This window comes from Octodon degus, unplaced genomic scaffold, assembly GCF_000260255.1.
Source record: "Octodon degus isolate 3935 unplaced genomic scaffold, OctDeg1.0 scaffold00051, whole genome shotgun sequence".
In the NCBI taxonomy this organism is placed as follows: domain Eukaryota; kingdom Metazoa; phylum Chordata; class Mammalia; order Rodentia; family Octodontidae; genus Octodon; species Octodon degus.
In genome coordinates, this window is record NW_004524627.1 from 3769954 (window position 1) to 3796090 (window position 26137).

General features: G+C 34.1%; 1 protein-coding gene across 3 annotated transcripts in view; it reads left to right on the forward strand.

Moving 5' to 3' along the window:
• Nucleotides 1-26137, forward strand: part of Micu3 (mitochondrial calcium uptake family member 3) — a 112095-nt gene that overhangs the window by 46100 nt on the left and 39858 nt on the right. For all 3 annotated transcript variants that reach the window (XM_004633055.2, XM_023717314.1, XM_023717315.1), the window contains exons 2-7: nucleotides 3077-3230; nucleotides 6966-6997; nucleotides 13122-13200; nucleotides 17349-17396; nucleotides 20547-20629; nucleotides 24569-24640. In XM_004633055.2, the coding sequence (XP_004633112.1) occupies nucleotides 3077-3230; nucleotides 6966-6997; nucleotides 13122-13200; nucleotides 17349-17396; nucleotides 20547-20629; nucleotides 24569-24640 (468 nt within the window). The remainder of the gene's footprint in view (nucleotides 1-3076; nucleotides 3231-6965; nucleotides 6998-13121; nucleotides 13201-17348; nucleotides 17397-20546; nucleotides 20630-24568; nucleotides 24641-26137) is intronic.

Sequence of the window (26137 nt, forward strand, 5' to 3'; positions counted from 1 at the left end):
CATGCTCTTCTTGCCTGCATGGTTTGTGAAGAGAAGTCGGCCGTAATTCTGATGGGTTTTCCTTTGAATGTGATCTGCTTCTTTTCTCTAGTGGTTTTCAGTATATTATTCTTGTGCCGAATTTCTGGGATCTTGACTATTATATGTCTCGGTGTGTTTTTCATTGGGTTGAGTTTCCTTGGCGTTCTGTATGCTTCGGTTACCTGGATGTCAGGTTGTTTCCTCATATTTGGGAAGTTTTCTGCTATTACTTCTGCCCATATTTTTTTAATGTCCTTTGTATTGACTCCTTCTTTCTCATTGATACCTATTAGTCTCACATTGTTCATCTTTGCATTGTCTTGCAAATGATGAATTATTTATTCCTGCATCCTACTTGTTTTTAAGAGATCTTTTCTTACCTTTTCAATAGCTGCCCCAGTGTCTTCAAGATCTGAAACTGTGTCTTCACTTTCACTCAAATCATTTTGCAAGCCTGTGATTGAGATTTTAATTTCCTCTATATCTCTTTGACTCTGCTTCATGTGATCTATTTCTTTCCTGTATTGTTCGTTCAAGGAATCCGTCATTTTTTTATCTCCTCTATTTTTTTATTAATGTCTTCTTTAGAAACAGTTATTAATTCTTTTACTGCAGAGTTTTTTTCAGATTGGGTTTCCTCTTTATGTTTCTGTAGTTGATTCTTTACTTCAGATGCTATGAGTTCAGAGAATTATTTTTTTATTTTACAACAGAATTCCGCTCTGAGTTCCTCTATTACTTTCTGCTGTTGCTTATTTACTATCGACCCTATTAATTCATGCATTTCAGCTGAGCTAGTTTCCTCTGCACTTGTTCTGTGTGGGCATTGGGTTTCCTCCATATGTTTCTGCATTTGATTCTATACTGCAGATGTTATTAATCAGGGATTTCTTTTTTCATTTCCAATCTGAGTTCCTCTATACCTTTGTGGAGTTGTTTCTTTATTTCAGAAGCTGTTGATTCATTGAGTTCAGCTGTGTGGTTCCCAATTTATTCTGTGTTAGTGTCCTCTGCACTGTTATGGCTGGGCTTGGGGTCTCAGATTGCATTTTGCTCCTTCTTTTTTTCATTTTGTATAGCACTGTCTTCAGACCTTTGTTATAGAGCTTTGGTGCAGTGAAAACCTTACTGAAGTTCAGATGCAGATCTAAAAAGTTTGAATTTATCCAGCTGTGCCTGCCTTAGGTCTGGCTGCTGTGCTCAGCTCCTTCCTGCTGCTGCTCTTGGGAGTGAACCTGTTGTGCCCCTCTGGCAAGATGTTTCTGCTTCTGGCCTAGCTGGGTGGTTCTGTCCCCTACTCTCTCTGCAGGGATTGCAGCTGCAGGGTTTCACCCCAGTCCTGTATGCCAGGCCTGAGCTGAGTCTGGAGGGGACAAGGTAGAGTAGAGGAGAGAGGCAGCTCTCCCACACACTCACTGGGCTTGGACTAGGACTGGATCTGGTGGTTCCTGGAATGTGGGAGATATTCCTACTCAGCGGTAGGGTTGCGGGGGGTGGTGCTTTGGAGAGATTGTGGGATACCAAGGGAGTGGTAGAGGGTCTCATCCACTCTGCACCTGGGCGTGGACCGGCAGGTCCCGCTGGTGCAGGCTAGCAGGAAGCTCTCCCACACACTCACCGGGCCTGGGCTAGGACTGGATCTGGGTGTCCCTAGAATGCTGCAGAAATTTTCACTGGGTGGGTGGGCTGGGGGAGAGGGTGCTGCAGAGTGATTTGAGGGGTCCCAATGGGGTGGAAGAGGATCTCACCCACTGTGCACCTGGGCTTGGACCTGCAGGTCCCGCAGGCGCAGGGAAGCTGGTGCATAGTAGCTGGAAGCTCTCCCACACACTCACCAGGTTTGGGCTAGGACTGGATCTGGGGGTCCCTAGAAATTCTCACTCTGCGGGCGGGGTGAGGGTGGGGTTCTGATGAGTGGTGGGTGGAATCTTAAGGGGGTGGAAGAGGGTCTCACCCACGCTGCGTCTGGGCTTGGACAGGCAGGTTCCGCCAGCTTAGGGTAGCCGGAAGCTCTCTTACTCACTGGGCCTGTGCTAGGACTAAATCTGGGGGTTCCTGGAATGTGGCAGAAATTCCTACTGGGAGGGCGTGGTGGGGGTGGTGTCCCAAGGGGGTGGAAGAGGGTCTCACCCACATTGGGCTTGGGCTTGGACCTGTAGGTCCCGCCAGGGTTGGGTAGCAGGAACTGTAGTTCTTTCTTCTGTTCATTTTTTTTTTTTTTTTGCGGGGGGGTTGGTTTTTTTTTGTGGTACCAGGGATCAAACTCAATACTTATTCCACTGAGCTATCTCCCTGGCCCTCAATTTTAATAATCTTGATGCTAATTTCAGAATGGCCATTGGTAGATGACTATGTTATAGTCACCTATAATTAGCACTTTCAACTCTAAACATTACTGCTACATGATGTCCTAAGTAATTGTCATGAACAATTTATTTGGCTTTTAGTTTTCTTCTTTTTGGACTTTAGTGATAGACTTCTAATCAAATACATAAGCTAACATATAGTGCTTAATAAGTATTCAGCAAATGTAGGTGTTGTGTCTAAAGATATTACAAACTTTGTAATTTAATGTTTTTTAATAGCTAAAATTCAAGAAAACACCCTAGAGCTGGGGAAATAGCTGTTCTGGGGAGATAGCTCAATGGTCTAAGCACCTGCTGGGCAAGCACAAGGACTGAGGTTTGATCCCCAGTACTGCATGCTGTGCCTGGCCTGAAATACCAGGTGCACTGAGCCAGCCCTGAAATGGTGTGGTGGGCCACATCTGTAAACCCAGTGCTGAGGAGGCTGAGACAGGAGAGTCACTATGAGTCTGAGCTGTGTTGCAAGACCCTGTACCAAATAAATAAATAAACACCCTAGAAAAATCACAAATTATTCTGTGAGCAATTTATTTTTATAAAATTACTAAGGGTATCCAGAAGACAGAATTTTTTTATTTTATATTTTTTTAGTTAGTTGATTAATTTACTTTTAATGTAACTAAAAGTATTTATCTTGCAGAAGAGAGTATTATTTTGCATGTCCAGTTTATTTGTTTTCTTAACTTTAGGTTGCTGTTGGAAGAACGGATATTGAAGACTTAGACCTGTATGCTACATCTCGAGAGAGGCGATTTCGTTTATTTGCTTCTATAGAATGTGAAGGGCAGTTATTCATGACACCATATGATTTTATTTTGGCTGTTACAACAGATGAGCCCAAATGTAAGTATATATTTTAAATTGTCTTAATAATTTTTCCAAACTTTATTCTTCCACTTTATAAAAATACTGAGCAGAGTACAGTTTTAGAATAGCTAATAAAATAATGTATTTCAAATAGGCAATTGCTGCACAGTGTTACCAGACTACTATTTCATACAAACCTGTACTCATCTCTCTTCTCTTCAGAAACTTTCAGTTGTTGCTGTTTTGACATATACCAAGCTTCAGTGCTCTTAAGTTTGGTATTCTAAGAGAGTTGTATTATGCTTGTTCATTTTTATACCCAATCTGAACAGAGTAATTCAGAGGAATGAATTTAAAATTAGCCTTGGTCAAGATTTCTACTTATATCTCTTCTGTATTTGTCTAGATCCTACATTGTTAAATATGGCATAATTGCTTCTCACTTTTCCATGTGTCAGAACAAGTGTTCTCAAACTTTTTGACATTGGACACACTTTACATAATCTTTTAATATCTAACTTAATAAAAGACAGTTGGATTCTCACTTGTGATTTTGTATTTTATATTATTTAATATGTTTTCATGAAGTATATGAATATATAGATAGTAGAAAAGTAAAGAATATTTTAATAGCCTTTCTGATAATTGTGGATATTCTTCCTTGTTGCTGTAGTACAACTTGCCTGTTAATGAGGTCTCAGAAGCTTCCAAAGTGTGGTGAAACAGCAAAAGCACTAAGGGTTTCTGGCTGGCTTACCTTGAAGGATGATAGTAGGACTAAGGTTTGAGTAGAAAATCACTATTTCAATTTTGGATCCAATGCATTTGAGATGTGTAAAAGACCAGGCAATTAGATTTCACTGAGAAACATCTCATCAAAAACCTGTATTGCCTAATTGTTTGATTTCCTTGACACTGTCACCTAAATACTCTAAACTAGATTGAAACAATTACAATCATTTTTTTCACCAGAGGCAATGTTATAATAAAACTAAGCTTTAAAATAAATCCTCAATAATTTGGCAAGTTGGATTCCTTGCAGACTAGCTTTTGATGAATTATTTTTAATTGATTAATTCTAATGGCTGGGTAATTTCCACTGGAGATCAAGGGAAAATATTCATCTGTGTATAACTGAAAATGAAATCTGTGTGGATGAAATTGCCTAATAAAACAGTGTAGTATGAGAATGACAGTAATGTAGAGCTGTGGAAGACTCAAGTCAACAGATTCAGACATTGCCAGTCCTTTGGATGATCCACTACTATTGTGGACTACTGGACTATATTGGAATATTTTGCTGAATTCATGCACCTACAATACTTGGATAGCAATGGAATCCCCATCTCTGACAAAACTAAACATAAAAAGGAGATATAAATGAAGGGCAATTTTGTATCTGTATATACAGAATTGTTAGGATAGATATATAGCCACTTTCTCTTAATTCAATAAGAAGAAAGATTTGTACTAATAGTTTTTGGACGGGATATCATGTCGGCATCTTGAGCTATGAATGACTACTACAAAGACAATAATATGCAATGTATTAATTGTTGTAACTATCGTACCAAACTTATTTGAAACTGTCTCATTGCAATTTTTTCTCAATAAAATTAATAAAAGTTATGTAATAAAAAAACTTAGAAAAATTTTACAATAAAAAAGTTTCAAAAAAAAAAAAAAAGAGAGAATGAGAGTATAGATGACCAATGACCAATCCTTGAAGAATACCTACACTTTAAAGGATGAACATACAAAGGTTGAAAAAGACAAGCCTTAGGGCCAAGGAGATAGCTCAGTAGAATAAGCAGTTGCCTGGCAAGTGCAAGATCCTGAGTTCAATCCCCAGTACCACAAAAAAAGAAAAACAAGCAACCCCCCCCCCAAAAAAAAAACACCAAAAGGACAAGCCTTAAAAAGACACAGAAAACTGTTGACAGCCTTGAAAAGAGAATCAGAAGAATGTAAAATCAGAGAAGTTAAGGAAAAAGGTCGGAAAAGTTGAATGGCATGCTCACAAGTCAAGTTAGATGGGATAGAAAAATGAAGTAATATGATGAAAGGCATTGATGATTTTTAAAAATGGTATTTCAGTGGAGTGAATTAGGCAAAAATTATATTGTAGGAATGATGAGCAGATGAAGAAAACAGTGAATGTCAGAGACTCTGAGATAACATTTGATTGCTAAACAAAAAGAACATTTAGCACCCATGGAATTTGAGAGAGGCTTGATCATGTATGACTGTAACCCATTGAAATACATTTTTAAAAATTATTCTGACTAGAGAATATGAGGATAGTGTCTAAAGTGGAGTGAACTGTGAGAGAAGAAACACTAAGTCAATGGACTATTAGTGTGTTCACAGCATGCATGTTGAGAGTGTTAGGGTAATAATGATAGAAAAGGCTAGAAATTAAGTAAAGTTCTTTTTAAAAGTAATGTGAGGCTATGGTAAGATTTACAGTTCCTTTGATTATCAAATGTGATAAATATGTATTAGTATTTACTTTTGTGCCGTTTATTTTTCTTCTTTTTTTACTGCTGCATTTCAAGAGCAACATAATCATAAGTATTATTTACACTGTTAGACAGAAAGTCATTATGAAATGAATGTGTACAGTCTACACAGTTAAGTTTATATGCCAAATTCTAATTTACAGACCTGTGAATTTTATCACTTGATTACATGTTTACATAAACTACCTTGGGTCAAGGATGTTACAACATAGGAGACACAGCTATCTCCATGAAAGTCAATTTGCAAAATTTTGAAGGTTTTTTTTTGTTGTTGTTTATTTGTTTGTCTTTTTAAGACAGTTCTATGCAGTGCAGGCTGGCCATGATCTCAGTGTGTAGCCCAGACTGGTCTCTAACTTGCAACGATCCACTTGCCTCAGCTTTCTAAGTGCTGAGATTACAGGCATGCCCCACAATGGCAGGCTAATTTGCTAAATTTTAAAAACTTATTTCCTGACTTTAATCATAAAGTGTTTTGTATTACTTTAGAAAAAGTGCATAGAAAAAATACCTTTCTTATGATTTTGAATTTGATATTATTAATTATTCAGAAATAGTTCCATGGCCATGCAGAAAATATATCAGTTGTCATTGTTGCAATGTAGTAAAATATTATTTACAAGTTCTCCCAGTGCATCTGTGTTACAGGTATGTTATCATGTACTATACCAACCTGGAGATTGTTCATTGGCAGGTGTGAGATATTTATATTGTTTATATCTGAACAAAAGAAACAGCAGCAGTGGGGCTGGAGAGAAAGCTTAGTAGAATAAGCGCCTGCCTGACAAGAAACAGCAGCATTAACTGCACATTTAGCCCAACATTATAGAATGCATAATGTCGCAGACCTTCCAGGATATAAAGAAGAATCAGAAAAAGAATTTGAACCCACATACTCAGCTATAGCACTCTTATTCCAAGATGCTTCTTGAACAGTTGTAGGGAACTAGAATAAAAAGGGCAAGAGTTTCACTCTCACTTTATCTCCTCTACCTGTCATTTAGCCACAAATATGGTAACACAGTTATTAAAAAGTACTATTCTGCTAAATATTTCTTAGTATGACAGTTAATAGCTAACGAAGCAAATTAGAGACATAAAATTGTATGTTAGATTCAAATTTTGAGGTTAAAAAATTTACTTTCAAGACATGAAAGTTTGGTTTTGAGTCATGGTTATAGATAGTTACTAAATATGGATATACATTACATGATGTATTTATTATCTAATTATTTTATATTTATTTTAGTTGCTAAAACGTGGAAGTCACTTTCCAAACAGGTAAGTTAAAGTTCTTGGCATACATATGCATGCATGTATATATCATACATGCATTCATACATACATATATATTACATATATACTTTTGCAATTAAAATCAGATCATATTATTTAAATTTGTATGTCAGATTTATTTCATTAACAGTTTGGTGTCAAGGTGCATCCATTTACCTGCAAATGTTTCATGTTTATCCTTCTTTATGGCAAAGTAGTGCTTTGTTGTGTATAAATAAATTTTCATCATTCTCTTACATAATAAACCCAAAATATAAAGAGCAAAGTAGCAGATTGATAACAGGAAGTAGGTAGATCTTTTCAAAGTGTAAAGGGAACAAAAAATAGGAAGAGGGAAAGAAGGGATTAAAAGGAAATTGAAGAAAAAATGGAAATAGAGCTTTTGTAAAGGGGAAGGGAAGTAAGAGTTGAAAGAAACAGAGGAATGGGAGTGCAAGGGAACAGAAAAGGAACTTAGATGTATAATGGACATGTATGATCTCCGCTTGATAAATGTAATCATCATGTACTATAGACATGTACTAATAAAAAAATTAGATAGTGGTACTTTGTTTTACCCTGCAGATGGTCAAAATATAAAAAGGTGGGCTCTTCTAAGGACTAATGAAAATTAATGATAAATTTCACAAATTGATATGTTCTCTTTGGGGAAAGAACTTGGTATCATTTACTGAAACTGAAGCTGTACATACAATATCAAAAGAAATTCCATGCCTGGGTTTAAATTCCACAACACTGCATGCACATCTACCTAGTAAGTTTATGGCATTTGGATTTTGGCTGAGCTACGCATCCAACCAGGAAACCCCAATTATATGCTGTCAAAGAAATGTAGAGCTCCTGAAGTCTCTCAATACATTTATCAGATCTACAACAGCATTTTGAAAAACTAGTTAACTGGTCCAGTATCCTCCTACTACCCTGGTGCAAGCCAAAGAACTCTTGACTGGAAGAAATTCTACTATTATGTAGAATCCAAACCCAAACACAGTGAGGCTTCCCACTAAGGTAGTGATTAGTCTAATCTGTGCTAATCATAGAGTACAACCTGTTGGATAGTGTTAGCTCCCTGGGAACCTTTGTAACCATTGCTTCAGTCACTTCCCACCTCCTACCACCTGCTGCTGTCCATCTATTAGATGAGGATCCATTCTAATGGTCTCATATAATAGCCTTGCCTCCTTAAAGGATCACATTAGAAGGTGTATAGGAATTTGAATTTGAAGGGGCAGAAGACAGAATTTAGGTCATAACACATTATGTAACAAAAATACTTAAAAAGAGAGAGACTTAAGATTTAGAATAATAGCAGACAATATGAGAGAAAAGTGTGAAAATGCAAACATTTCAAATTTAGTCAAATTCAGTAAAAATTTTTACCAAGATTTCTGTTATCTATAAGATCAATGAAACAAAGTTACTAATATGCTGGCATTGTGCATCTCACCAACAATATCACACACTTTTCATAACAGCAGCAAGAACTGTTACTTACCAGTATTCCTAACAAAGTATGAAATACATTATTAAATTTCACTTTTAGAACAATGACTCCATGCTCATGAATGATAACCTATCTCTTAATGATATTGATTTTCTTCAAATCTATGTCTAAACATTTTATAACTGTAATTAAAAACAGAATTTATTTAGGATTTAACTTTTTAAATTCCTTTGTATAGGCAGCAGTCCCAAAATACTTAGAATAGTTCTGAATATTTAGAGTTCTGAGTCCACTGAGATGAGAATACATGACTGTGTTGCATATTGATACTAATAGAGCTATAATTAAAATAAAATTGTATAATACAATCACTTTTAAAATAAAATATGAAGATAGTAAAATATGTATAATCCATAAATAGATCCTAGGATTCATGGGAAATCTGTAAGTCACTGTAGAAAAATATGACCTCTTCCTGAGTCATTAGAATAATGGATGTTCTGTATGGACGCAAATATAATTAAACCTCAATACCACCCACCACCATGTACCAAAGTTAATTTTGCATGGATTATGTTCTCACTTGTGAAAAATATTCCAAAAGACTGAAGGCAAAAAATGAGAGGTGGTTTTTTAGATGAGACATAGACAAAATGGAAATTATTGGCATATTTTACTAAATTAAATGTTAATCTTGGCAGCAAAGAAAGTATCAATGGTGTCAAAGATATATCATGCATGTGAAAATGTTTCAGCATATTATAGAACAAATTATTAAGAATAATGACTTACAGTCATACTTATAGAACTTCTATAAATAAATATAAAAATTAATAAGCTCAACAAATGGACAACCAGTGTGGTGCGGCATACCTATAATCCCAACATAGTAGAGACTAAGGATCAAAAGTTTAAGCCAGTCTGGGCTGTGTAGTGAGTTCAAGACTCACCTGGGCTATGTTACTGAAAAAAATAAAAAAGAAAGAATAAAACAGAAAGTAAAAAATGAACAAACACAGCTACAATAGCTAATAAATTTACTTAAAAGACCTCAACATTACTAGCATCTAGGGCTATACAAATTAAACTAGTAATACTGTATTATTTCATGGCCCCCACATTGCTAGCTTCCAGGAATCTGAAAATTCTGATAATAATAAAAAGGATCAGAATAAATTAGGTGAGAAAATAAATTGGTATGTTTACTTTTTAGAGAAATTTCACTTTTGCCAATAAAATTTAAAATGTTTATTGGAAATCCTCCTACATATGTGTGCTAGAGAAATGTTTGCATATTTACACTAGGAATTCTAGTCATGTTTCCTAAAGTACTGACTATATTAACTACAAATTTAGAAACAATATAAATTTCAGTCATTAGGAAAGTAGATAACATTGTGAATAAATATACCAAAGATAAATATGGAAATACAGAATAAAACAATACGCATATGAGAACCATATGTGTAACTGTGACTAGAGCTTGGAAACTCTTGAGTAAAACAACAGGTTGAAGAATAATACAAATGACCCATTCTTTACAATGCAGAGAACTTTTCAAAGATCTGTGAAGTCAAAGTCATTGTAATCATTACTGAGAAGATACTTGTTTTAGTCACTCTCATTCTGTCAGGTGTGTACAGTAGTTTTCTAGAGACCACATGACGAATAATGATACTGCCCTGACAGCTCATAATCTAATGGAATGTGTGCGTGCCTAATCTTGTGAAGAATGGAAAGAATTGAGTTTCATCTATTATAGATAACTTTTATAGCCACTAATATAGAAATGAAGACTATTTGATAGGAAAGCATGCCTATCATACAGACATCACAAAGATTAAATTATATAACAATATATAAGGAATGAATTAGTATTTGCAGTCATGAAACACCATATAAAGATGCCTAGCTAAAGAATTAGATTAAAAGAATATTCAGTAAACTTAAGTTAGACTCCTTGGATTATAGTTTTTTAATGTTCATTAATTTTCTTATAAATATATTAAGCATACTCCATAAATTTTTAAAAATTGTATTCACTTAATAAAATTGTATAAATCCTGTAGAAAGCATCTCTAACTTCAGGAAGCTGACTTTAATAAATATTTGTTACCTACTTGCAATATGCAATATAATTCTGACACTATTCATCCAAAGCCAGTGTCAAACAACCAGTTTAAGGGTGTAGTGCCCAGCAAGATTGCCCTCATCTCTAATGCTTATCACAAGTTCAGGGGTCCCTAGGCCAACGCACTTATGACTTTAATGGCTTCAAATCTAGGGTGTCCTGTAACTCTTCTTAGGTTCAGTAGTTTTCTAGAATGACTCATAGGACTCAGGAAAGTATTACACTTAACAATAACAATCTTATTATAAATGATACAAATTAAACCGGCCACATAATAAAAAGGTTAGGTCTGAGAGGCACCTAGTAAAGAGGTTCTGTTTCCTCTCCCTGTGAAATTAGGGTGTGCCACCCTCCCAGCACATCGATGTGTTTACCAAACTGTAAGCTCCACGGAGCTTGGTGTCTAGAATTAATAATAATAATAATAATAATAATAATAATAATAATATTGTTGTTGTAATAATATTATTGTTGTTGTTGTTGTTTTCTTACCTAGGCATAAATAATTGAATCATTGCCCTGCACTTGAATTCAATCTCTAGGACTTTTCCTCTCCTAAGAGGTCCAGCTGGATCAATACGATTACAAGATTACCCGCAATCTTGTAATTGCAGTTGTTCTTTCTGATGACCAGCTGCCAACTTTAGTCATCTTCCCCTTCTAAACTCAAATATCATGCAGGGAATTAGATTCTCCCTCCCAGAAACCAGGGACAAAGCCCCAATTCCTTTTTATAAAGCACTACTATATATAAGAACCCAGGATAATCATTATAAGATTCTCAGTGTAAATGGAAATGTTAAGATTTTAATAGGGGCCAGGGAGATGGCTCAGTGGAGTAAGTGGAATAAGCGCTTCCCTAGCAAGCGCAAGGGCCTGAGGTCAATCCCTGGTTCCGAAAAAAAAAAAAAAGATTTTAGTAAATTTTAAGTCCTTAAAATCTGAAGAAAATAGTTTAAATGGTGTCAATTTGGTAATCTAAACCACAGAACTAGATTATTACTAAAATAAACTGTTTGGTTCAGTAAAGCTGTATCTCATTTACTAGCTGTATGACCTTGAGTGAGACAGATACTTAACACACTTTTAATTTTCAGGAAAATATGCATAATAAGGATTTTTTAAAAAGAAAGAAAATACCATACTATGTGAGTCCATTGCTGATCAGATAGAGGACCCTCAAAGGTAACTGTGATTTATTTTAGTCTTAAACTCTAGAGGAGTTTAAGCTGGAACAAATCCAGTTAAAGACATTTAAATGTCAAGAAATACATTTTTATACAACTGATTATATAAGTTAAGCAATATAAGTGTATTCATTTAAAGAGGAAGATTCATTTAATATTCATTTAAATACTCTTTTAAAATCTCTTACTCCAATAAAAAGATTTTTACTTTTATCTAGACAGTAAATATACAAGTTTCTCATTATTATTCATATCTGAAGCCTTACCTCTACCATTAATAGGAAGAAATTCAGGAAGAACTTCTCACCTGTAGCATCTCTTGCCTGCAATGCAGACATAGTACCATAATGGAAATGAATGAAAAAATTCACAAATGAGCTTCAGTGTATCTATAACTCCCCTTAAAATGTTCCTGTCTTTTACATCCTCGGGATCCCCTTGTTTTTACGCTGCTGTAGCTTTGCAATTAAAAATGATTATTTATAAATGTCACAGAGCATTTTTATGTGCAGCTTACCAGGAAAGGTTTTCTTAAAGTACTGAGGAGACTAACCAAGTTACAATTTTCACTTATGTGCACAAAGTATGCACAAAAAATTAAAACTTAGTTTATTATATTAACAATGAGCACCTTAAATTCATGACCACCAAGCCAGCATTACAAAAATTCTTAAGGATATACTAGACTGTGATGATTCAAATCTCTAAACTTTCCATTAAAATTGTTTCCTACTAGGCATAGTACTTTGAGTTTTTTAAAAATATGAAAATAATCAGCAGTTGAAATCTATATTCTTTACTCCATATTTTATTTAAAATTAGAAAAAAAAACGGAAGTTACAATAACTTAATACCCCTGTTCCTACTTCATCCAGTGTCATTATCTTTGAATTGACATTAAAACAATCTTCATTCCTTCCTATTCCTTTGTTTATTTATGTCCTCTACTCAGAATCCTTTAAATCTAAGAGTGCTACAAAAAAGAATGTGAAGTCAGCTTTCATAAAACTATAGCTTTTTAACAGGCTCCAGCAATTAAAGGAGAACTTTTTCTTTATTGAAATTTGGTTGACTTATCTGTATACACTTCTGGTTATGGAATTTATCTGAAATTTTAGGTAGCTCTAATTTAATATAATATTGTCAGTGTTTATTTATATAGGCCATGTGGATAAATGCTGGTTTTTTGTTGAATGAACTGTAGGCATAATATATGATAATGCCACATTTTATGACTTTCAAATATGGAGATTTTCCATAATTATGGAATAATTAAAATGAATATTTAATTTTAAATCTGTCTTAGAATGGCTTACCTATCAATCAGAATTATGTCTTCTGTCATAGGAATTAAGTCAGATGCTCTCAGAAACACCACCAGTTTGGAAGGGATCATCAAAGCTATTTCGAAATCTTAAAGAAAGAGGTAAGTTAACATTAATACATGCATTTTAATATTGACACTATGTTATTTATACCATCATATATGTGTATTTTCCCATACACAAAGTAAGTCTGAAATTATTACTTTTTATGAGCAGAATGTATTTATTGGGGGAAAGAAAGCTGCTCTCCGAGAGAGGGACAGGAGGTGGAGCCCGAGCAGGTAGTCCCCCCCCCATAATTCTGAAATTATACATGTGATATGCATAGAAAAAAACCTGAAAAATATAAAATACAAATGATTCTGGGTAGTAAAATACCATTTTTGAGAATTATGATTAAGGCAGTTTTTATTTTTGTGTTATATAGTCCTACATTTCACATTTTTTATAAAAATGTGGACTTCTATAGTTTAAAACAATACCCCTTAACCATAATGAAATACAGAGTATAGTTAGCCATAGAAAGTATTCTTCAAAAATACTACATCTTTCAATCTCTATTTTTCTTCCTTCCATTTACTTATACAGAATTATAGATATTCCTGAATTTAATCAATACAGAAAACTTCTTAGGTGTGTCTTTTGGCAGCAAAATTTAAACATGTTCCTTTTATAGGCAATACTCACTGCAAAATCTGCTTGTTTCAACTTAACTGTATTATCAGTACCCATGTATCTAATTTGTTAATTCATACATGTGTTGGTACTCAGAATAGTATATGGCTTTTATTGTAGTTTTATTTTGTGGTGTATGTTTTTATCTATTTATAGAAAAAATGACTAATAAAATATCCTTAATCTTAAAATAGAATATTTCCTAGGTGTATATTCTTATTTATATTCTCAAATATAAGAATATACAAAGATTAAAGAATTAAAGCTTTCTTTTTCATCAATGTGAACCAGTCAGTATTGGTTTCAAAATATACTTACTCTAGCATGAAGACAAATACTTCTTTTTTGAGTTCATGCTTTTTTTCTTCTAATAATTTTATTGAGAAACAAATAGCAGACAGTTTCAAAGCCAATTAGTAGGACAGTTTCAATAATTAATACATTGCGTACTATTGTCTTCTTAGTGGTTATAAGACAGATACTTTAAAGGAACTGTTACAGTTCATATATTTTATCTAAGTAGAATAAGAAGTTCATGTTACTTCCAGCTGGTTCACATAGAATCTAAAACACTGTATCTTTCATCGTAGTTATTTCCTAACTTTGCTTTTTAAAGGTTTGAGAAATATGTGCCAAGATTTGTTAAAACATTCTTAGAAACTTTTTCCTGGAAGTTGTCTTAATGATTGCCATTTAGATTTTAGGGTGATATTCAGTGCTCCAAAGAAGCAGGTAAGTAGAATGAATTTCAAAATTTTCCCTTTGTATACCTCATGAGAAAATACAGAATGAACCAAATATGAGAAAAACTAAAATATGGAAGAAAAAATTATTTTTAGTTAACAAAAAGGCTTATCCTGGAAGTCCTGCTCATGATTTTTTTTTCAGGGGAGATTGTTTTAGCACTGTCCAATAGAACTATCTACAGTGCTGGAGATGTTCAATTTCTGTGCTATCTTGGGATTAGCCAAATGTGGCTGGTCTCAGGAACAGAACTTTTAATTTTGGTTAACTTAAATTTTTTTTTTCCTTCCCAGAACCAGGGATTGAACTCAGGCCCTTGCGCTTGCCAAGGAAGCACTTATTCCACTGAGCCATCTCCGTGGCCCCTTGTTAACTTAAATTTAAATAGCTATACTTGGCCAGTGGCCCCACTGTATTGTTTGAATCTGTATCATCCTGATCAAATTATCAAGGCAATCAGTGATTCCATTAGAACCTTTAGGTTCCTGTGGGTTGGTGAAGTACAGAAATACAGATTTCTGGCTTTGAAAGAGAAATTAAGTGGCAGCATAATTTTGAAGGTATGCCTTTAGAAATGTTAAAGATTAATTTTTAAATGAAAAAAGTTATTTGCTTAAAACATTACTCAGAAAGAAAATGTTATACCCCATTGCCCTTCTTTTTTGTTTTGTTTTGTTTTGTACTGGGGATCGAACTCAAATCTTGAACTTCCCAGACAGGTACTTATGCTGCTTGAGCTATCTCCCCAGCCCCTACACTTTTAAAAATATATAATACTTATGAAAAGATTTCACATAGATTTAATTACAGATATAACATATTATCCATAATATTAATATGATATATCATATCTATATTATAATATTTATAATATATCATAATAGAAAAATTAAACTATGTAAGACTTTTAAAGAAGTTCCCTTAATTTTTTTTAACTGAATTTTCAAAAGAAACCTAGCTCATATTTTTTGTAGCTCCTTTCTAAAGATTGTATGGTCAGTATTCATTAAATTTAGTGTTCATTTTTATTTTATTTATTTACTTTTATATGTTTAGTACAGGGTCTACAGGGTCTCACTGCATAGATCGGACTCATAGTGATCCTCCTGTTTTCAACCTCCCAAGCACTGGGATCACAGGCGCATGCCACTACACCCACCTCAATCACTGTCTCAACATTCCCCAGGGGCAGGTCTGCTGGGGATCAAACCCCAGCTGTTATGCTCTGCCTAAACAAGCACTTTAGTCTGCTGAGCTATCTGGCCAGCCCTTCATTTTTATTTTAGAATTCATTTTAATTTTTCTTTGATGACTAAACCTAAATAAATTGAAGATTTTATAGTTTTTCATTTTTGTAATTGGAAGGCATTAAGAATTTAAAATTTGCCTTCAGTATTTGTTCTTTTACCATTCTTATTAAATTATGTCATGAGTATCACTTTAGTTTCCCTCCTTGTGCATTAAGTCACTTCTTTAACCATGTAGTCCTACAGATAAGTGCCTACCATAATCATTATCAAGATTTTTACTCTAAGTAACCACCCTCACATGGGGAAAATCTCAAGTTAATTGTCAAATCTTGAGTTATTATACAAAAAATGAATAGCAGTTATTAAAATTCCTTATACCAACCAGAAACTCTTGAGTATTCTATCATATGAATTAGAGCATGTCAGTGGCATAGGATTGTGGAGAAAGCAAGGTCCTTTGCTGGTCCTATTTCCCTTTCGTCCTTTTGCATTTATGTTTTTTTTTTTTCCCCTTTTTGACAGATCCCTATGGAATCCAAGTATTGTGTCCTTATATACCTTGACCATTTCAGAGTCTTTCTCCCATAACATTCATGGCGATCAACCAAAACTGTCTGTCTATAGGTCACAATATTCTAGTATAAACAAAAGAAGAGAATGCTTTCAAAGCCTCCTTGCTAGTTCCCGTCATTTCTTTGACAAACTGCCAAACAGTGACTCCTCTTCTCTTTGTTCTGTAACAAATAGGGTAACCTCAAAGAACATCAGATAAAATAGAGATTTAATGTTCACAATCTGATTATTTAAGGATTTTTATACTCTTTTACCAAACATCAAATTATGTGCTATCTAGATAAGTATTATAGACTTATTCCTAATTTTAATTATCTCTGTATCTCCTTGGATGTGTCAATAAATCCATTAATTCTAGTTTTGGGTTTATAGTACAAAGGCAAAATTCAAGCAACAGGATGTATATTTTTATTTACCTCAACCAATCTCCTTTTAAAGTTTGTAATTACAGATTTATAGGGAACTCAGGGTATGTATACTGTAATCCATTCAATTGATATAAAAGTTAAGGTTATATTTAATAAAAGCATTCTCTATCAGAATAATAAATGATAATTTGTATTCACCAGCATACTGGTGAATATAAACTTTAAATGAATACAAAATCAAATTTCTAAGCAAGAATATCTAAATATTTCATTCAACTGTTCATAAGTAATTAAGCTTAGTATTATCCATTTTTGACCTTTTATGTCAAATTCATACTTAAAAAACTAGTAACAAGTTTAAAAGTTACAGCTATAACTACACATTATTATTTTGATTTCTTCCCAATATATTTGAGCACCTTAATGAGGATTTTGTATACAGCTCTACAGTAACATATAGAACAATGAAAGTAAAATTTGTGCTGCTTCTTTTACAGTGTTTTTATACTGCTAATTCTCACTTAGAACAATATTTAATATCAACTTTAAAGTTATAAACTATTCATGGTGTTTGTCTTTACTTTGATACATATAAAATAATATTTCATATAGTATAATTAGTACTATTTTCTCTTCTAGGTGTGATTTCTTATACTGAGTATCTTTTTCTTTTATGTATTTTAACAAGTAAGTATACTCATTAAATCTATTTGTAGATGCTGGTTTTTTAACCTGAATCTTGCAATACAGACCTTTCTTAGCTTATTTCACTACTGGAAATCGCTTAGGCATGTGTTTATTGTGTTGTAAAAATATGGTCTAAGTGATACAGAAAAATGCTAACTACACAACTATTAAAAGTCAAAAATATTTTCAGTGTAGTATAGTAGTAAAATGCTTATAAATTACAAATTCAATATTATATGCCTGTTTATTTTTACTTTTACCCTACATGACACCCCAAATGTCAGGGAATATCATAGTGTTTCTGTGTATTCATTTGAAAAAGATTTCTGTGCCTGAGTAATGTGAGAATGAATCTTGAGCCTCACGACTGGCGAGTCTATCAGTATCACCTCATCCACACCGAAAGGCAGTTTGTTACTTTCTTCTACTTACGTGCAGCAGTTCTCAGGAAATATATGTAGGGGTTAGTAATGTTTTCATTTCAGAAATATTTCTTTGCATTTATTGGGGGAAACTGTATTCTGCAGCGCTGTTTACTCTGCTCTGGATACCTGGCCTTTCTGTTCCTTGAATTCTCACTTCACAGAATTCCAGTTTCTGCTTTCTCTGCCGTCAGTGCTTTCCTGGAGATCCTCATGAGAATAAACATCATTCATGTTTCATTTCAGGTGTGAAAATGTAAAGGGTTGTTACTTGACTTTTCTAAAATAGCTCCTCCTCCTATCTGTCTCTTTTTCATCCTTTTTCTTCATAGCATTTAAGTTAAAGTATTATTGGCTCATGTTCTTTTGTCTGTCTCTCTTTCAGGGGTATAGACTCCATAGTGGCCAAGATAAATATTTTGTCCATATCTTATTGTAGACAGTGACTTACATATAGTACACTCGAGAAATAGTGATGATTGAGGAAAGAAATGAATGAGAGAATACAACATTGCTCTTAGAATTTCCAGTTGTGGAGATTTGTGGAAGTGTATGTAAGAATATCAATAAAACTGTCATTAGAGACATTTTTAAAAAACATTTTACTTATATGATTAGGAAATTTACATCACTGTACTATTCTTAATAAAGAATGATATTACATTGAGTTCTATAGTAGCAAGTTTTATGAGGAGTAAAGAGAATGTGTTTCTGGCACAAATGTGTTCAAAGTTAGTATTTCAAAATGTGCTGCAAAGCAAGCACATTTTTCAAATTAAATTCTTTTATTTTTGTGTAATTTTTTTACTGGACTTCAAGTGAAAATGAAATATTAGTGCTAAAGACAAATATTGTGCAGCTGATAGACCCAACTGAAGTTCCTGCAATCTAGAAATAGTGGTGATACAACCCCTTCCATAATAAATACCAACATGAAAATTAGTGGGTACCAAGGAGTCTCAGGCATGTATTAAAAGGTAATCTTAATAGCCATAACAACAGTAAACGCAAAATTGGTAGTAATACATACTCAAAGGGAAAGAGAAAAATGTGAATAGTCTTGGTTAGGAGAGGTACTTGTTGAGAGGGGACAGGTGGGTTTTGATACATAGGACCTTTGGATACCATGAAGCTTCCTTTAGAATTCAGGGCACATCTGTAGAATCTTCAAAGCGATTGAATGGAAAAATTATGGCATGTTGTTTAGATTACAACTAGGAAAAATGTGAGAAGAGGCCTGTAAGGAAGGGCTACATAATCTACAGTACATTTGTGTGTTTTCTCTTTATCTTTTACTCTTCATTTTCCACTCAAATCAGTGTTTATAAGGATTGCTGTCCTTTATATGTTTTGAAGTGCAAAACTTGATCATCAGAGATGGTGTAAGTTTTTATTAATTTATCAAGTAAATGGTAATGAAAGTAATAGTAGACTTCTAAATTACATGGAAGAAATGAGCTAACTTAAAGGACTAACTTCTCTCAGTTTCAGAGATAGCTGTTCCCAGTGAAGAATGTAGGGCTATCTGCTTCTCTTTATTTAGGCTCAAGATTTCATAACAGGCAATATCAAGTGTATCTGTGAGGTGGGGGTGGTCTGTTTTTAAAACTTTTGCTAGTCATCCCAAAAGGAAATGTCAAATATTTTGAGAAAAGCCTTAACAGTGAGTTCTTCTTTGAAGGACACGTTCACATTTTCTTCATTTCCATGTTTTCTTCTCTATGCTTTAGAATTAAAAAAAAAAAAAGAAAGATCTTTCTTATATATTAAGTTAATAAAAATAAAGCAGTTTGAAGTATATAAAATTTTTCTTTCAAAAGCATTTGTTCCATATTTTTGAAGAGTTGGAAAACAGCTATGCTCACCACTATACCACCAACGCCACATGCAGGAGCTGGAAATTACATAGTCATATCTCTTTTTTTCTTTTTTTTTTTTTTTTTTTTTTTTGATGTATCTGTTTTTGAAGTCTCTAAAAGTTTAAACACAAGCCTATAATTTCTTAGACTTTCTGTTTATTTCTACAGGTCATTTCAGTTATAACTGTCTGAAGAATGGGGACTGGTTCACTGTGTCATTTTTTTTCTGGCACTGTAGATAATCACATTGAAAATAATTCATGTGCCCCATTGGCCCCACGCCTGGGCTCAGCTGAGCAGAGACCCAAGTCTGGGCGTGGTGGTGCACACCTGTAAGCCCGGTGCTGGGGAGGCTGAAAACAGGAGGATCACTAAGAGTCCTAGCTGCATAGTAAGACTTTGTACCAAATACATAAATTAAAAATAAATAAAATTCAAATGGGATAAGCTGATATTTTCCTTTTTAACAAATTGATAGTCTTTTGATAATCTTAGAAGAACAATCAGCTTTTTTTCCTATCAGTACTATGTGAGATCACTCAAGGCCTTTTAAAATGTATTGCTTAACTGGGGGTGTAGCTCAGGATTAGAAAGCTTGCCTAGCATGTGACAGACCTGGGTTCAATCCCAGCTCCATTAAGTAAGACAAAAATAAAATAAAGTATATTATTAATTCTGTTAATAGGTCTGCTAATATATAAAACAGAAATATATATATTTCTATATAGCTTATATATATATATTTAATAGTAACATGCTGCTTTGAATTTCTTATTGAAAATGTATTTCTGTATAGAGTAACTGTTTACAATCAATATAGATTTAAAATAACATCTTTCTGTTTCATGAATACATTTTTTTTATGACAGAGCCACATGCTGGTTTTAGAATAGCTTTCAACATGTTTGACACTGATGGCAATGAGATGGTGGATAAAAAGGAGTTTTTGGTGGTATGTACATTGTATGCTGCATTTTATCAATAAACATTTCTTATATTTTGTGGTTTTGTAGTACTAAAATAAAGTAAAAAATTTATTCTCATCTTAATTTAATAACAGGTTATACAATTTGAGTAACATTTGCATTACGATGATACAAATCTCATTTAGTATACAAAGATTATTATGGTGGTTTGTATACTATCTGGAAGTTTGGAATGTATTGGATATTTTCTGTTTGATGGATGTCAGATACTCTTGAAATTATATTTGAGTTAATATTGAATTTCCATCATATTTTTCCTTTTACCCATTCTCTTCCACTCACTGCAGGCATTGCCTTATACTGTATTCCTATCTTGGCTTATTTCCCTGTTCCCTTCCATTGTTTTTGAAAGTTCTAAGACATTTTCAATATTTTTCATCTTACTGGTCTAGCATTGGGAATTGTCTGAAAACAACTTCAACTGGTTATTTACCTTCCTGTCTCCCCTTCCAGAATTTTTTTTCTCTTTTTACCTCCGTATCCCACATGTTTCTGTGCCAGAAATGCCAATTCTATTTTTGTTCAAAATATATATAAATTAATATTAATGTATTCCTTAAAGTAACAAGATCTGTTCTTAACATTTGTGTTTAACTCTGCCTTTGCCTGTACTCTGTTAGTTAAAAGAAAAGAGAACAGCAACAAATATAACCATTTTGTTTTCTATTTTTCCTTTATAACCACCATTAAAAATCCTTCAAAATACCTTTTAATGAGCCTCAAATTTTCTTCAGTGGTGGAACACAGAGGACCTGTATGAAATTATTGTTTTCTTTGGCAGGAAGAGATTTGCCCGGGGGGGGGGGGGCTTGGTATGAAGAAAAAGCCTTCATCAAAAGTTAACCTTTGGCCTTTAAAAAGAAAACAGAGTAATTATTGGAGTTTATCAAAAAGTTTAGACCAACACTCATGTAACCCTTACCTGGGTGAAATCCCTAAGTAAAAGCTATTGGAGCCAGGCATGGTGGTGCAGGCCTGTAATCCCAGCACTCCAGAGACAGGCAGGAGGATCATTGAGAGTGCGAGACCAGCCCGTGCTAAAAAGTGAGCTCAAGGCCAGCCTGAACTGCGTAGTGTCACCTGTCTCGAAAAAGACCAAAAGGGCCAGCCAAATAGCTCAGCGGATTAAAGTACCTGCAAGCAGGCGCAGGGGCCTGGGGTTTGATCCTCGGGCCTGCCATGCTGCCCCCCCCCCCAGCATGCTAAGATGGCAATTGAGGCTGGGAGTGGTGGTGTACGCCTTGTAAGCCCAGCTCTTGGGAGGCTATAAACAGGCAGATCACTATGATTTGATCTAGTAGTGAGACCCTGAACACCCTGTAGAACTGTCCCTAAAACTAAAAAAAAAAAAAACTGTTGGAACTGGAACCTTCATTCTAATACTTTATAAAACAGTGGTTATGTGGGAGCTTTCATGCAATAGGAGGATTTCTTTAAATGGTAGACATCATAAAGTAGACAAGTTTAATATAGTTTTGTTTTGATAGCACACAGCTCTATTTTGGGTACTGTCAGAAAGAACCTATTTAAGTAATTTTGAGTAAGAATTATGTGTTAAAACTGTGAAGTTCTACCCCATTGACATAAAAATGAATTTTTGGAGAACCTAATCCCTTCACAGCTGCTCATGTAGCCTGGTGTCATTGATGGCCTATACCTCTAAATCCAGCAGATGAGGCAGAAGGATTGTAAATTGGAGACCACCCTGGACAATTTAGAAATGTCTTCTCTCAAAAGTTGAAAATTAACAAATTAAAAAAAAAATAAGTTGCTTATGTAGATATCCCCTGGAATATAATCTGTGGAGTTGGGAGATAAAACCTTTCACACTTACCTCCTATTTTTACCCACTCTACACTCTTGCAAAAACCTATCCTTGCTTCAAAGCTATGGTCTGATCTTTTCAGGTATATTGCTGCCTCATAAGTGGTATTTGCTTGTTTTTCTGCAAATAGCTCTTAAAGCTGGAGGTGCAGTTTGGTTATTTGTAAAAGTTTAAAATCTTGGGAAGTAACATTTAACTTTAAACTATTATGTATTTTTAAAAAGATTGAAGTGGTTGTCCAAGTTATGCACACAAGAGCAGGGAGACCATTTCTGATTAGATTTTAGGGACAAGTGACCAATAAATGCATAAAAATATGTTCAACACCTAAATACAAATTTGTTTATTTTATTTTTTACTTATACTACTTCCAAAGAGGATTTATGTATCTTGCATTAAAAAGAGTATGATTCTAACCATGAACATTCATCTTCTAGAGAAATTCAAATTTAAACAACACTGAAGTTCCATCTTATCCTAAAGGAATGATTATCACCAAGAAATCAAACAATAACAAATGCTGGAGAGGCTGTGGGAGGAAAAGGAATTCTCCACTATTGGTGGGAATTTGTGTTGGTACAACTGCTATAGAAATTTCTCTAAAGCTAAAAAGTAGAAATTCTACTCTTTCTAAAACATCAAATAATGATAACAATGTTAAAAATATCATATTACAATGACACATACATACTCATCTTTAAAACACCATAACTCATAATAGCTAAATTCTGGAAGTGGCCTGTATGTCCACTGACAGATGAGTGGATAAAGAAAATGTAGCATTTATACACAATGGAGTATTACTCTGCCACAAAGAAGGATCAACTCGAGCCACTTGTAGAGAGATGGATACATCTTGAGGCCATAATGTTATGTAAACACATTCACACAAGCTTAAATATTATAGTTTTTCTTATGTCATAAACCTAGGAGATAAATAAAAGACAAAATAAAATATTATAGGAAATAAGATAATCTTACATAAATGGGAAGGAAGCAAAGAAGTGAAGGACTGAAGGGGAGGAGGAGAGAGGCATGAAGAGTGTATTATGTGCATGTCCAATACCTCATGAGGAATGTAACCATTATGTACATTAAACATGTACTAATAAAATTTAAAAACAATGAGCATTCCAGAAACTGATAAAGGTGAGATTAGGCTTTCATTTTGAATTATAGGGTTTTAAGGAAGAAAATAATGCTAGTAATAATAATTAACATTTAGAGAGAACTTCTTAATATGACAGGCAATGTGCTGTGTACTTTGTAATATTTATCACCCACATTTTATAAGGTGAGGAATTACCTTCATGAGCCATCTAAAACAAACCTTAGTTAAAGTGACTTGGCTGAGGAATTATACCTTCAGAGTCTATTCTTCCACCACACTTGAAGAAACTCTGGATGTCATCTAGTCTGTCCTATTTTATTTTATTTTTAAATGTATTTGGTAGAGGGTCTTGCTAAGTGGCTCTGACTCCTAGTGATCCTCCTGTTTTCAGCCTCCCCAGAGCTAGGATTGTAGGCATGCACCACCAGGCCCAGTCTCAGTGTCCAGCTCAGCATGCCCTGGGGCAGCGTGGCATCTTGTGCCTGGAATCGAACCCCTGTCCCTGCGCTTGCCTAAGCAGGCACTTAGTTTGCTAAGCTATCTTGCCAGCCCTTATTCTGTCCTCATTTCATGAGCAAGTTGGGGGCCAGTGAAGGTGGAACGGCCTGTCTCATATAATAAAATTAATGTGTGACAGAAGCTGGACTCAAACCCAAAGTCCTTCAATATTATTCCAGCATTCTAATAGTCTTTGTCTCTATTTCTGTGTGAGCCCCAGACTGCATGTTTTTATTAGCCATGAAGTAGATCTATAGCATTAAACATGTTTAACTTAAGTATGGATCATCATTGCCAATTTTTTTTCTTTCTCCTGGGAAAAATATTGAACAAAAAATGTTTCTCATGTAGCTTAAGTGTTCTTGATTAATTAAATTATTTTCTTTGTTTTGGGACTATATCTGGCACGGGATAGTAATTAGTACCTTGAAGCTGGTGTTGGAATTAACTGTTAAATTCATCTCCTTACAGCTTCAGGAGATATTCAGGAAAAAAAATGAAAAGAGAGAAACTAAAGGAGATGAAGAGAAGCGTGCGATGCTGGTAAGAAATACTTTATAGTAGTTTCAGGTGGGTTTCCCAGGTGAGAATTATTTTATTCATGCTGAGAAGTATTAGTTAATTTAATTTAATTTATATTAAAACTTTAAAGGCATATCTTTTTTGAAAACATTATAAAATTCTTATGTAGAAAATTGTTTCAGTATTTATATGCATCAATATCAATATTTATATTAAATATTGATATTAAGTATCTGTACTCATAATCACATTCATTAAATCATTTCATCCACATCGTTATCTGTGAGATTCGAAGGGTATATCTTATAGTAGATTAATACAGATCATTATGCATGTAAAAATTTAAAGGTGAATTGCAAAGATTTAATTATGAGTAAATTTAATGTTGATATTACAGTACGAATGTTGAAGCAAATACAAGAAAATAATATTGTTTTGCATTCTTAGAAATATAGATTCTTCTGTGATCCATAATATTTTTGTCTTATTATAAAGTTAAAGATAACATTTTCTCCTACCCTGTCAGTTTTCTTTTTGTTGTCACAAACAAAAAGCCAACAGCAGACAAATCCATATGTTAAAATAAATGAGTTCTAAAACCTTCCTGTTAGGCTTTACACTTGATGCCCTACATGTACTTTCTCATTTCATCTGCCTGGCATTTCTTTTATTATCCATTGTGATGAATGAGGAAATCAATAAATGGAAAGGTTAAGTATCCTATTCTAAGTTACATAGCTATTAAATGGCGAAGTCAGAATTTGAAGCCATGTCTGGCCCACTTCAAAACCTGTAGTTTTGTCGACCATGCCATATTTCTTCATCTGCTGACATTGATAGCAGAAATACAGTGAATTTTGTTAGTGTGAACAATATTAGTTTCACTTACAAATTATTAACTGTGCAGTAGTTCAAACTGTCCTACATAAAATTACAACAGCTCACTTTATTTTTAATAATTTTTATTAGGTGTTTTGAAAAATATGGATTTCTTACCTATATAATGCATATTCAGTCCCAATAGATTTATGAAATGCATGCTTATATCTAGTCTAACTAAAGCAGGTTATCAGGATTATGAATTACATATTACTTTATAGGCTATTTTACTAACATGTAATTATCAGTAGTTGATGGACCTTGCACAGCACAATATTACAAAAGACAGTCTTTAAAAAAATTTGGGGGGCCTGCCCCTTAGCTCAGTTCTCTAAGTGGCTGCTTCAACAAAGCACTCAGCCTCAGGTTGCTGTGGTTCGATTTCCACAACTCAAGCCAGTCAAACCTGCCCTGAAGGCATTCAGAGCAAAAACATATTAATTAAAGAGCTGATTGTAATTTTATCCTACACCATAATTTATATATTGCTCCTAAAATCTTAATTACATAAATTGGTTATTAAGAACTATTACATAGGTGCCTGGCCTTAGCTCAGTTGTTTAAGTGGCTGCTTCCACAAAGCTGTCAGCCTCAGGTTGCTGTAGTTCGATCCCCACAACTCTCCAGCCAGCCAAACCA